Source organism: Chaetodon auriga, chromosome 10 (assembly GCF_051107435.1).
Source record: "Chaetodon auriga isolate fChaAug3 chromosome 10, fChaAug3.hap1, whole genome shotgun sequence".
NCBI lineage: Eukaryota > Metazoa > Chordata > Actinopteri > Chaetodontiformes > Chaetodontidae > Chaetodon > Chaetodon auriga.
In genome coordinates this window covers 7,862,382-7,875,481 of record NC_135083.1, presented here as the reverse complement: position 1 = coordinate 7,875,481, position 13,100 = coordinate 7,862,382, and the positions used below count along the sequence as shown (strand labels likewise).

At 43.4% G+C, this 13,100-nt stretch overlaps 2 protein-coding genes across 3 annotated transcripts; both read right to left on the bottom strand.

Annotated features, from left to right (window-relative positions):
* Positions 1–1,427: 1,427 nt before the first annotated feature.
* Positions 1,428–2,735, bottom strand: mipb (major intrinsic protein of lens fiber b). The gene is made up of 4 exons (XM_076741059.1): positions 2,376–2,735; positions 1,882–2,046; positions 1,719–1,799; positions 1,428–1,613 (listed from the first exon to the last, which is right to left on the bottom strand). Exons 1-4 carry the CDS (start codon positions 2,733–2,735, stop codon positions 1,428–1,430), a joined length of 792 nt encoding a protein of 263 aa, XP_076597174.1.
* Positions 2,736–4,651: 1,916 nt separating this feature from the next.
* On the bottom strand, positions 4,652–9,579 carry LOC143327341 (aquaporin AQPAe.a). Of its 2 annotated transcripts, none has more exons than XM_076741631.1 (6): positions 9,423–9,579; positions 8,744–8,938; positions 8,195–8,356; positions 7,938–8,102; positions 7,139–7,219; positions 4,652–6,516 (listed from the first exon to the last, which is right to left on the bottom strand). In XM_076741631.1, exons 1-6 carry the CDS (start codon positions 9,435–9,437, stop codon positions 6,301–6,303), a joined length of 834 nt encoding a protein of 277 aa, XP_076597746.1. In that variant the 5' UTR covers positions 9,438–9,579; the 3' UTR covers positions 4,652–6,300. The 2 variants fall into 2 exon arrangements, with proteins under 2 accessions (XP_076597746.1, XP_076597747.1); XM_076741632.1 differs by having other exon boundaries at positions 8,744–8,935; positions 9,423–9,511.
* Positions 9,580–13,100: the final 3,521 nt, after the last annotated feature.

The following is a 13,100-nucleotide window of genomic DNA, read 5'->3' as shown; positions in this document are numbered from 1 at the left end:
CAAGTTTTAAATGTCAGTCTGACATGTGTTCTTTTCGCCCTCTTCTGGCCAAAATGGCTCATTGCAGCCAACGTTTTCCTCCATCCCCAGCAACTCCACAAGCAAGTGCAAAGTTTCAAGAAAAATGAGCCAAACCTCCTATCAAGTTTTTATGTTCATTATCATTGAAATGTTTATTGAAACGCCTTGTGCTCCCAGTAAGGATCAAATAATAAAAGGAGACTCAATGTAAAGCTTGCACAGCCGATCTGCAGTGAACAGACCTACTATCAAAGTCTGGGATACAACATTTCCTTTGGATTGCGCTGGTGCAGAACAAAAAAGCAGATGGTTTATGTAAAAATGAGTATCATAGCAAATACCACAGTGAGGGGAGGAGAAATGATCATGTCTTAAAAATTGATGACAAAATGAACACAGGTAATGGTACGAAACAGGAGAGCGGTAATGAAAATAAAACGAAATAAAAAGTACTGTATCTGCAATCTTGATCACACACATACACACATATACGCACTCACTTGCAAACACACTCATACGCACAGGCAGGCGCACACACATGCACACGCTCACTCTCACGCACACACTTGCACACACACATACTGCAGAGGTATCCACACACACACACACACACACACACACACACACACACAAACACAAACCCACAGATAAAATGTAGTGATTGAAAATAGTGAAACCCTGGTAAAATCTAATGGTATCATACATCCACGTCTTGTGTCTGAAGTGCAGAAAACAAAATGAACCTAAAAAAAACTAAAATGGAGATAAATTCAGATGAATAATGAAAAGCATGCCCATCTTCACTGGTCTAACCCAACTTGAAACGACCACAAACCCAGAGTGTTGCCCTCTCTACCCTACCCAACCCCCAACCCCCAACCCTTTACTCCACCCTCACCTGCCCCATGCCCTCTTACCCTTCTCATATCATACCCACATCCCCGCCTCACCCTCATCCTGCCCTCAGTCTCCCCCCTTTCCAACACCTGCCTCCCTAAACCTCTCTGCTCAGTTACAGGGTTTCCACGCTCCTTGGAGGCACAGATGAAGGCCTGGTTGGGAGAAGGAAGCAGGCGGGCAGGGGGAGACGAGGCGGCTGCTGGTTCAGGCTCTGGTCACCATTTATCAAAAACACAATGTCCAGTTCAGAATACAGAGTGAGGACTGGGGGGTAGAGGAGTCTTGTTGTGTGTTGAGGTTGGAGGTTGTGAACCTGTTTGTGTGTCGGTTTTTACAGTGGCGCTGGAATAATCTTATCATGTGTTAGTCTAGATGTGAGTATTTGGGTTAGTATGTGTGATGTTGTGTGAAGGCATGGGTGGGGGGCGGTGGAGGTGGGGTTGGCGTAGCTCAGGGCCTTGTCCCTCATCCCTCGGCCCCGGTCGGAGAAGGGGGCAGGGGCAGGTTTATAGGGCTTGCGTCTTGAGCTCGATGGGCTCCCCGCGGGTGTCCTGCTGGGTCTCGCTCTCAGGGGGCCGACTGCCCTTCAGTGTGGCCAGGCGCTCGGACAGACCTCTCATGCGTGGGAACAGCATGAAATCGTACAGGAGGGCACCCATGGCACCTCCTATCATAGGCCCGACCCAGTACACCTGCAGGCAGCAAACACCAGCTTTAACATTCATCAGTAAACACAGAGTGCAGTCATTTATGAGTCCAGCTGAGTCTGATGTCCTCAGTGTGGTTTCAGGTCTTACCCAGTGGTTGATGAAGTTCCTGAAGAGCACAGCAGGGGCAAAGGACCTAGCGGGGTTCATCCCAGCACCGGTGTAGTACATCTACAACACAAGACACTTGTTATTGTATTGTACTGTAAAATATTCAATAATTATTTGATATCTATGTGTCCATGTGTCTCACCCCCATGAGATGTCCAATGGTGACGGAGAAGCCGATGGATAGGGCAGCAGATCCCAGGCGTCCGTTTCTTCTCTCATCAGTCACAGCAAAGATGCACACCACAAGCTGCATGGTGAGGAAAACCTCCACGGTGGTGGCCATTCCCAGACTGATGCCAGGCTGCAGCTGGAGACAGACAAACAGACAAAAACATATTTGCATAATTCAAAGACATCATGGTCTCAGAGCTGTAGTGAACATGAGTTTCCCTTTATTTCAGAAAAATCATCAGTTATTGAACATGATTATAAATATGGATTTTATGTTTTAGGGTGTTTGAAACCATGGTGTCAATAGATGGCCTGGTTTGACTTATGAAACAAACCTAAATGAACTAAACTAACCTTAATCCTAATTCTCCTAAACTCTAAAATGTATGCCATGGATGAAATTTACTTTTGCCTCATCCATCATTGCTCTCCTTGTTTTCAGCAACGTCCATATTGGGTCCTTACCGTGTTCATCGCCATGTTTCCCCTCATGTTGCCCGGTGTGACCCCGTACAGCACAGCAGCCCCAGCTACAGCACCCAGGCACTGGGCGGCCATGTAGAAAATGGCGCGGAAAAGAGACATCTGTGAGCCGACAAGGTAGGCAAAGGTGACGGCAGGGTTAATGTGGCCGCCGCTGATGTGGCCAATGGACTGGATGAGGGTGGCAGCTGCTAGCCCAAAGCACAGGGCCACATGAAGGACATGATGAGGCCCAGTGGTCCAGCGAAGGGCAGCGCCCATGCCGAAGAATACAAAGAACATGGTCCCGAAGAACTCTGCGAAGACCGCCCGCCAAAAATTCATGGACCGGAACTCCCACATGGTGACCTTTCACTTGAGGCTCTCCACCAGAAGAAGAAGATTCTTTAAAAATAAATCAGGGTGAGTCTGGAAAAGGTAAATGTGTACCTTTTCAGTCCTCTTCAAATGCCAAAAATAACAAAAAAAAAAGGATCTCCCTTTTGTAGTCAGCTAACTCAGCTGACCAAAAACACACCAGAGAGTCAGTTCGAAGACAAAACAGGATTTCAGAACGTCAACAGACGAATCCACTCAACGGATCTTTACCAAGCCGTGAACTGGGTTGGTAAAGTCAGCTCAGCTGCGTTCGCTTGCCACCTCTGTCCACCTGTCGCAAAGACATAGGTGTGAGATAATGTGGGAGTGTGGGTGGAGATCTCAGGTGGGATGAGTTGTCAAGAGGAGGTGGGCATCAATGCTAAAGGGGTGTTGCTAAAGTAGAGACGGGGATAGACAGAGTGTCCGGTGGACCTTTTAGCCTCTCTGACGGAGGGGAGAGGGCCAGACAGGGGCTTTATAATACCCCCCCAGGGGCCCCAGGTGACGCCATAATCCCCCCATAGGGCCAAGGGCGGGGGGCGGCAGTGCTGGACATCCTAAATCAAACAAACTTAACCCCTCTGTCGCCCCCCGTAACAGTCCAAGGCCAAATGAGAGGCAGGGTATCGGAGAAGAGAAACAAAAAATCCATGAAAGACATTAAATGGGAGGTAGAGGGATTTTGGCTCAAGAGACAACAGGAAGTGCTTATTTTCAGGGGGGAAACGAGGAGGAACGGCCACAGTGAAGAGCAGCTGGTGCCGAGAGGAGAAAGTTTTCTTTGGGGCATATGTCATCTGTTGACATATCATAACTGTCATAATCACAGGATGCAAATGCTGATGGAGAAGGACAGAAAACACACATGCATGCACAAAGATAGACATATGCACACACACACACACGTGCATGTATACACACATGCAGATAATACAGGGGGGGCCCCGGACGGAAGTGCCCAAAGCTAACAGTGCTGAACTGACCCATACAGTGAAATGCCTGACCCTGTGAAACCATTGTCTGTAACAAGCATGTGGGCCACGTATGGACAGAGACAAGACAAAAATACATATTAAACTCAAGCACAGCAGTAACAGCTAACAAAGCCTTGCTTTAAATGTGTGATGCTAAATGCTAAAGCTACAGCTAAAGTTTGTGATCACGTTTGTTGCTTCCATTTTCTGTTCTGGGGACACCACCGAGCAGCAATCTTGAAGAGGAGAATAAGAAAATTGTCTTTCCATTGGCTGCAGTCATTGCATGCAGAGGTTTGTGATTACGAACACCATGGCCTGAACTTGACATTGCCTCAGAGTGATGGCACTGCTCCACCGCCGGCGGCATGTAGTGGAGACACCAGAGGGTGAAGAAAAATATGCAAGGAAGAGTGGAGAGGGGGTTAAAAATGAAAGTGAAATGAAAAACACACAAGCAGTGAAGCAACAATAATTCACACAACACAGCAGATTGTGTCTTCTGTTGTGACAGGGGCTTCTAGGAGGTGCTCAGCAGAGGTTTGCATTATGTGATAGTGTGTGTTTGTCCGTGTGTGTGTGTGTGTGTGTGGAGCTGGGGAAAGGGAGAGGTGCAGCCGGGCAGCGGGATGTGGGGGGACAGTGGGGTTACTGAGCAGCACCGCCGGGGCATCACGCTGACCAGTCGAGAGCCATCACTGTTGGGGGGGGAGGGGGGGCAGGGGGTGGGGGGGTGATGAATGCAGAACGCTGAGCTTGTCGTTTTAACTCCCTTTTATACATGTTAGAAAGAACACACACAATGCAAAATGCTGGCGGCACTGTGGCAGTTATAGCTATTGTGCACAATATGTGTGTGTGAATAGTTATGAGTGTGTGTGCACTGTGCATGTGTGTATTCAAATTACACTGCTATAGAGACACTGACTGCTAACATGGCTTTATTTTAGACTTCAATACAGTGTACACATGATATACCTCAATTAATATCAATACATAATAAATATACTGTTTATTATATTAAGTTCTGATTTTAAAAGATCAATTCATCCAAATTATAAAATATATATATATCTTTATATACTACTGGTGCTTTCAAGGGTACTGAGGTGGAGGCAAATATCACACTGGAGGGGTTTTTGTAATTTGGGTGAACTGATCCTTTAAATTACATGCAAAACATATTTCAAGACAAGACAAACCGGGCAACTTATACCAAAAATACACAAATATCAATAAAGGTTTCATGAAGCAAAAAGTAGTCTCTCACACACTCAAGCATGCATGTACACACACACACACACACACACACACACACACACGTATGCTCATTGTATCCACGTTATATTACAAAGCTTATTTCCACTGAAGTTTTTTTTTTTTTTCTGGAGAGCCATTACAGAGGAATGAAGGTCCATTTGATGGTGAATAGGAGGCGTCAGAGAAGAGACGGACGCTAACAGGCACAGACATGAGAGAGATGCTGGACTGATTGAGAGCATCATTGAGCCCACAGTGGAGGGCAAGGACCTCTTTAGCATTTCAAAGCATTCACAGACACGAGATGCGGCTGAAAATGACAAACATGAGCGTGTTTTTCAGCAGGATTTCAATGAGTCTCCATTATATATTCTAATGATGTGCAAATGCGAAAGCAACAATACTGAATCTCACAATATTGGCGACACCTTTACGTACACTAATAATGATACGAAACCAGGACCTCAAAGGTCACATTCAGCGCCTTTAAAATGCAGCTTCCACATTAATTTCTCTCCGTGTGTTGAACAAAAAGCAGCAGGCAGAATTTGTAGAACAGAATGAATCTCCAGAATGAGCTGGTAATGTTTCAGTGGAGGGACACTGAAAGGATTACTCACTGAAATGTGCCAGATGAACACACCTTCCCTTTGTCGCCTCTGCAACATGTGAGTTTTACATTTAATGTGGTCACTTGAAAAGAAAAAAATGGACATTGTTGGAGACTTTGCACATATTTTCTCTTTCAAACAAAGGGTTGAATTCACGAGCAATGAAACATACCCTCACTCAACTAAACACACTCAGCGGTTTTGCTGCTGCAGCCTCACTTTTTCTGGTATGACTGTTAGCTTGTGATGGCTAATATTAGCTAACACTGGCAAAACCTAGATAGATGTTGCTATTAACTGATATGACATTTAACACCATCCCATTTCAGGTAGTGGTACTTTGGTGGTGGTATTTTATAGGGAAATATTGTGGTTTTAACCACATTTATCTGTCAGCTGTTGTTAGCGTATAAGTTTCTTTGATTCCATATTCAAAACATAAAATATGTCTTTTTGGTCTGGAATTCTTTATAAGAAAACTTTAGTATTGAATCACTGGCAGTTTCTGTTTCATCTTGTGTATGACACCATATGTTATTTATATTAAATGAGCTCATATGTGAGAAGTCAATGCACAGCTCCTGCCTTTTCTTTGGTCCTCACCACAGTCAAGCCTGATCTACATGCCTGATGAACTGCACACTATGCATCTCCATAAAAATGAATATGTGTGTCTATGTGTTGTTTTTCATGAAAGTCTCCTCAGTTGTTTTCCTGTTTGTTGGCCTGTTTGGGTCTCATGGCGTTCTGTGTGACTGTGGACAGTGATGATCCAGTCATGCTGGTCGTCTCCACAATCTCGATATCCTTACAGGTCAGACATGCGACCAGCTTCTGGCGAGACGCGCTGCGTGCAAAGAAGAATTCGTGGGAAACTCCGGCCAGTATAGCACCGAGCACTGGTCCGATCCAGTAAACCTGAAGGGGGCAACAGAGAAACTTTATCTCTTTATCTGGATGATCCAAACAACTACTTATACAGTGCTGGAACAATATTCAGAGGCTTTATATCAGTAAAAGTACCACTACAGTAATGTAAAAGTGCCCATTATAAGTAGAAGTATTGCATTCAAATTGTACTTTTGTGCAGAAGCATTAACAGTATCAAAAGTACTTGTTCTGCAGAATAATGGAATATATATATATATACATATATACGACAGGTGGAGCAAGTTTAAAACTAAAAAAATTCTGCAACACATACTTCTATAAATCTTTGGGATTTTTCCTCCAATTTTTGCCTTTAAAAGATAAAGCATTTACCACTCGTAGATCATGTGTTTTTTAATCTAAGATCTAAGATAAATGTAGTAAAAATTACAAGTGCCACAAAATTGATCTTAATTATATGTTATTTTCTAACATTATACTTAATTCAGTTAACATCAAACATGAATTGCATTTGATAATTCAATAAATGTTATCGCTCAGACATTGATTGAATTGGACAACAATTATAAAACAGCATTGGAAAAATCAGTTGGACGGTTGGACGAGTGTTTCCATGGAGACAGATTTGGATTTAGAGGCTCTCTCTCACCCAGTGGTTTTCCCAGAAGCCGGTGATGATGGCCGGACCCAGAGAACGTGCAGGGTTCATGCTCGCGCCAGAGAAGCGAGCCTGACAGAAAAAAACACACACACACACACACACACACACACACACACACACACACACACACACACAGAAACATAGCCAAATGAAGTGTTATTCTTCGTTTTCTTTACACTTTAATGTCTACTGGGTTTTCAGATCTGGATCTGGATCTGGACAGGATCGTACAATCCACTTTTCTCATTTCCTGTAAAAAAAAAAATTCTCGGCAGGTAGGTCAAATTTTCCATTGATTAAATTTCCTGAACAGTCTCAAACTATTGGCTTTCCTCCCTGGAGGGTCAGCTGAACACCATTTTCTCATTATAACTTTTTTTTTTTTGCTGGCTGGAGGCACATTTCTCACAGGGTATCTTTCCCTTCTTTGTGTAGCCTCCTCAGTTCAGTACACTGGTAGTACACTGTGCTCTACACATTTTGCACTATTCTTAATCTAAAATTTTCATATTAAGCTCTGATTCCCGTTTTCTATGTTCACTTGTTGGTCGGTTGGTCGGTATTGCTTTTGTGTTAAAACTCTGCATGGAAGCCTTTTTTGTTTGTTTGTTTCTGTTGCTGCTGTTGCTTCTTTTCTTTAAAACAAATAGCCACCATTGTTCCAAACTCCTGATCAGCGTTGGGACCAGGAGAATCAAACCTGCAGCAGCTTCAGTAGTTAAAAAATTAAGTGGAAATCAAGTTAATGAACTTGTGACAACAAAACTGACAAGAAAGCTCCTCTTACGCCTATTAGCACTCCAGCAGTGTGTGCTAATCCAATGGCCAGGTTTCCTGGTTCTGGGCTTTCCCTCCGTCGTTGATCCTCCACTGAGAACACCGTGAAGACCATCTGGAAGGTGCACAAAACCTCTATGCCCAGAGCCTGACCTGCATTCAGCTCTATGGGAACCTGAGTGAGGTAAAAGAGCAGAAAAGTATCTTAAAGGCAGAAATATTCTGAAAAGATTCACAAAGTAACCTGCTAATAATCTGAGAACTGACCCTGTTGACGAAGTGGTCTGCAGTGGTTTTGAGCGGCAGGGCTAAGTAGAGGGCCCCGGCTCCTAACGAGGCCCCCAAACACTGTGCAGTGATATAAACAAGGGCCCGGAGAACATCCAGCTTCCGAGTGGCCAACAGAGACAGAGTCACTGCAGGGTTCACCTGGTCAGAGACCACAAAACCATGCTGTCATATAAAAAGTATGATGAATATTGCCACCACGTTGCCAGTGGTGGGATGTAACTAAATAAATTGACTGAAGTACTTGTACTTTATTTCTATTTTATGCTACTTTATACTTTACACTGACAACTGTAGTTACAAGTTACTGGACTAAACTAACTAACAGTATATAAAGCAGTTTAAACAGTTAATGAGTGTTTTTAATTTTGATCATTTAAGGACATTAAGTATTTCTAATTATACTCAAGTAATGGATTGCAGTACTTCCACCACTGACAACTGCTCCAGCAAAGAGTTCCCATCAAGACCAAGTGAAAGAAAGAAATAGGAAAATTTTAAATGAGTGTGTGACTATGAGGCGTTCACCTGGGCTCCACTTATTTCTCCAAAACAGTGTGCCAGCGCAACAATCGCCACACCCACTGCCACTGCTGGGTACAGGGGTCCCCCAGGGGCCTCTCCAGGGCCGGGCACAGAGGCACCCAGCACGGCGCTCACTAACACCAGGGTGCCAAGCAGCTCTGCAAGCATGGCACGCCAGAACTGCCGACTACGTAGCTCCTCAAGGAAAGGGGACGTAAACAAAGATGGTCTATATTTAGTTCCATGGTCATAAACATACTGAGTTTAATGATGTGGTCACATAGAGCCTGATGAAAACTGTAAACTATATGCTGATGATTATGTTTGTCTACTTCTTCAGACAGTCTTATGTCTATCAAAAGCTGTAAAACAAGTCAAAGATGCCACAGGAGGCCTTAAACACATTATTTGTTCACTACGTCTAGCAAAAACAAGTCAGCTCAATGTCAGCAGCCTGTACGTCAACACTACAACACATTCTCCTTGATGAGTTCTTGATAAAAATGGATTAAAAATGTATCAGTGGTTCCAAAATTATACTGCTTAGCTTAATATGGCCTATAATGAAGTTCAAACAGCCATAAGATATAAACACACAAGCACTCCTTGGTGAAAACAATGCTGGTTAAATTTGGTAATCCTGAGTGATTTATACACTGATGCAATAAAATAAGATGCTTACCTCGCGCCACGTCATTTCCAACTCGAGTTAGCTGTCCTCAGGGGTTTTTTTCCCGTGTAGATCCGCCTGTCTGTCTGCCTGTCCGTCCGTCTGTGTGTAGTTGTCAGGGTCTGAGGGCTTCAGGGTCTCTGCTACATCCCTCATTAACCTGTAGAGTTTGAGACGTCCTTTGATGAGAGCAGCCTCCCCCCTCTCAGTCTCTCTCTCTCTCTCCCCTCACCCTCTCCTTACACCACACCTCAGGCCCTATCAAGGCTTCCTCTGCACCAGCATTAGTCAGTTCAAGCCCTTACGTCTCTCCAAGGTTGTATGTGTAAGACCCGACCCTCCCAATATTCCTCCGACATGTCCCACTGACCTTGAGCAATTTTGTGCATCTTCAGAAAACTACCAGGAGCCTGTCACTTATCTTCAAACTGAAGTGATTGTGGCCACTTCAGAGGGTTGCACAATGTCTGGATGAATGGTGGAAACATTGCAGTGAGGACACAAAATGATATAACCACTTATAGAAAAGGACTTACAAGCACTGGTGCAAAGGTGGGTCACTTAAGCTTAAGTTGAATAACAGTAACATCTGCCAGCTTCAAATGTTGTCTTAATGTTTTAACATATGAGACACGTAATTCAAAGCTCAAAGAAGCCAAATCATCAGCCTGCCAGCTATACACACCAAAGCATGAATGGCCTTAAATGTATAAGTCTGTTCTCTATTTTTCACATGAAAAGAACAAAACCAATAATGAATTCATTTTAAGAATAAGTATTGTCAGTGTTACCTCATGTTCTCTATTCCTAGAGCTCTTAAACTCTTAAAAAACATGAGTGAGACTGTGGCACCAGCTGACATGTTCCCTCATTACAATGGACAGTGGGCGCTGTAGGCTTCATTTATTTCAAGTCAATTCCTCCTACACGGTGCTGCTATACTCACTAAAACACTGAATGTGTATTAATCCCCAGCTGAAAATTGATCTCCAACATATGTAAAATTTACTCCTTTTTCACTAAAGTTTGATAAAAACTACAGTGTTGCACTGTTTATGAAAAATACTGTGCCTTTTTTTTAAATGAAGCTATATTTTTTGCTACGCTAGCAGCATGCCTCTATGGATGTTGGTTTGCTGGTCCACTGCTTTGGTCTGGACTGAAATATCTCAACAACAATGAATTTTGGTTGCCCTCTGAATGACTTTTTCTGTGGCTCAGAATTTCTGTTTGTCCAATACTTTGGTTTATAGCTAACTTTGTGTTTAGTGCTAATAGTCAAATGCTAGCACGCTAACATGTAAGATGGTGAACATGGCAAACACTATAGCTGCTAAAAGTCAACATGTTAGCATGGGTGTTGTGACCATGTTAGCATGCTAGCATTAGCACAGTGCAGCTATCATGGCTATAGTCTTATTAAATGTTTACTTCTTCAGTGGGAATCATCAGGGAGGTAAAATCAGACTTAGGTATTGTTGGTTTTGGTCTTTTCGTGGAATTTGTTGACAATAACAAAACTATGAAGTATCACCTGCCTTATCAACATGCCATACATACATACAGGAGTTTGATATTAGCATATCCTAAAGATGTTTGTGTCTTGTCCTGTTGTCTCCTGTTGGGCTGAATTGCGTTGGCGTGTCCTGAGCACCTGGCACACATTACTGCTGCTCAGCCTGATTTTCATATCAATTATAGGAGAAAGGGACCATTAGTGAGCAGAGAGGACCAGACGAGATGACGAGACGAGAACACGACACATCCTCTGCTTTCAAATGATCTGTTGAGCCACATGTTGCATTTCAGCATCAGACAAATATGACTCTTCTATCTGTCCTCTCATCCTCTATGTGCTGCAGGGAAATGAGGTTTTCAAAAGGTCCAGGTTTGAAGTCAGATGGACGGGGAGTTACATGTTAAACAGCGGCAGAAATACAGTAAGTATTGAACGAGAGCAAGTTTTTATGTACAACCACAGAGAAAACTGCCTGTTGCGTTTTGTTGACACTAAACCCAAACCTCTCGAATATGATGTCCCCCCACCCTCCTTTTATTCCTTCCAGAAACTACTTGTGAGGTGCTGCTCCGATCACCATGGGGACAAACTCTTTCATGATGCTGTTGCCATAGAGCCTATTGTGATGCTGCATCTGTGCATGCTTTTCATTTTCTCTCTTTGATATCAAACACACGCCTTGTGAAGACGTTTTGCAAAACGGAAAGAATTCCTCTGTTTAATTACAAGCTGAGAATAATCACCTCGGCGCTGTTTGTGAGGCAACAATGGCTGCTTTGCAGCATCTGAACATTGATGTTTTAAATGTGTTGCCACGTTATTTTTAATACATATGTACATTTTAGCGGCAGAATACAGGCAGCTGACGTGATGCTTGTGGCGATATGGAGATGTTTGGAGTCCGAAATGATTCTCCTGACCCTCCAGGCATCAGGGGCCCTCAATCTGGCAGACCAAGTCCAGAACGAACTGGTTGGTTGGTTGGTTGGGGGGTCGGGGGGGTTGCTGGCGTGCCCCATTATGCCGTGGATTACCCCCTCCTCTCCACGGCAACTGTTAAACTGTTATCCCTCCTTTTGTGGGTTAAGCCCAACTGTGTGGAGGTGGATGGGCGGGGGGCACACTGGAACCCGCTGGCGTGGGGAGTTTTCAGCCCCCTCTGCCCAGAGTGCTGACACTGACACAATTTCACACACATACACAAATATACACACACACACACACAAAGTGCCAGCTCAGGGATTTGAGAGAGCAACAGAGGGCAAAGGGAGAGATGAGAAGACAATACGCACGTTTATATTTTTCTGATTCTGAGCATATCCGTGCTTTTTGTTTCAGATGCTTTGTAGGTGTTAAGTGTAGAATAAAAGTGTGTGTGTGTTGTACTTGAGTCTATCACTGCAGAGCAGCTGGGAGTGATGGCAGGACGTTCCCTTCAGCATGTGCCTTAGACAGGACACTCCAGGGAGCTGCGGAGCCCCGCCCAAATACTTCAGCATATTTCCATCATGGTTGAGGCCTCTTTTTCATCCATGATGTGACATATTGCGGTGGGCTTGTCTTGTGAGACGCAGCGAGTGTTAGTAGAGGTATGAGGTAAGTGGACAATGTGAGACTATTTGAAAAATGTCACCTTTGTTTCGGGGATGCTGTTTTGTTTCTATGTTAAATAACCTGTCAGCACACTGTAAATGCAGCATAAACCCCACTCTCATAAATATTTTACAAATACTACTGTTTCATATCAGTAACTGGTACTGAAATGTAGGTCAAAGAGATGCTTCTGCCACTTAAACTGGAATCCAAATAATATAATAAATTCCATAAGTAAGCCTCTTTCTTATTGTTTGCAGTTCTCATTCATATTCATATCTTGGGCTACAGTTTATGATCATTTTTATGATTGACTCAGAAAATAACAAGCGGTTTAGTCAATGATTTAAAAAAAAATCAATTGTTTAGCCTGTAAAATGCAAAATAAATTGTGAAAAATGCTCAACACACCTAATTAGAGACTCTGTGATGTCTTTAAATGGCTTGTTTTTGTCCATCCAACAGTCCAAAATCCACAAGATGTTTCATTTGTCATTTATGACAAAAAAAGTTACAAATCCTCTCACAGAAGAAACAATTAATCAATTCTCAGAAGAGTTTTTAACTTATTGTTGGAG

Excerpts from the sequence above, each read along its gene's own strand:
- mipb (XM_076741059.1), bottom strand. The coding sequence starts at position 2,735 with ATGTGGGAGTTCCGGTCCATGAATTTTTGGCGGGCGGTCTTCGCAGAG. Across the intron at positions 2,047-2,375 it reads GAAACATGGCGATGAACACG|CTGCAGCCTGGCATCAGTCT; the intron begins GTAAGGACCCAA and ends GTCTGTCTCCAG. Across the intron at positions 1,800-1,881 it reads CCATTGGACATCTCATGGGG|ATGTACTACACCGGTGCTGG; the intron begins GTGAGACACATG and ends CTTGTGTTGTAG.
- LOC143327341 (XM_076741631.1), bottom strand. Across the intron at positions 8,357-8,743 it reads GAGAAATAAGTGGAGCCCAG|GTGAACCCTGCAGTGACTCT; the intron begins GTGAACGCCTCA and ends GTCTCTGACCAG. Across the intron at positions 8,103-8,194 it reads CAGACCACTTCGTCAACAGG|GTTCCCATAGAGCTGAATGC; the intron begins GTCAGTTCTCAG and ends TACCTCACTCAG.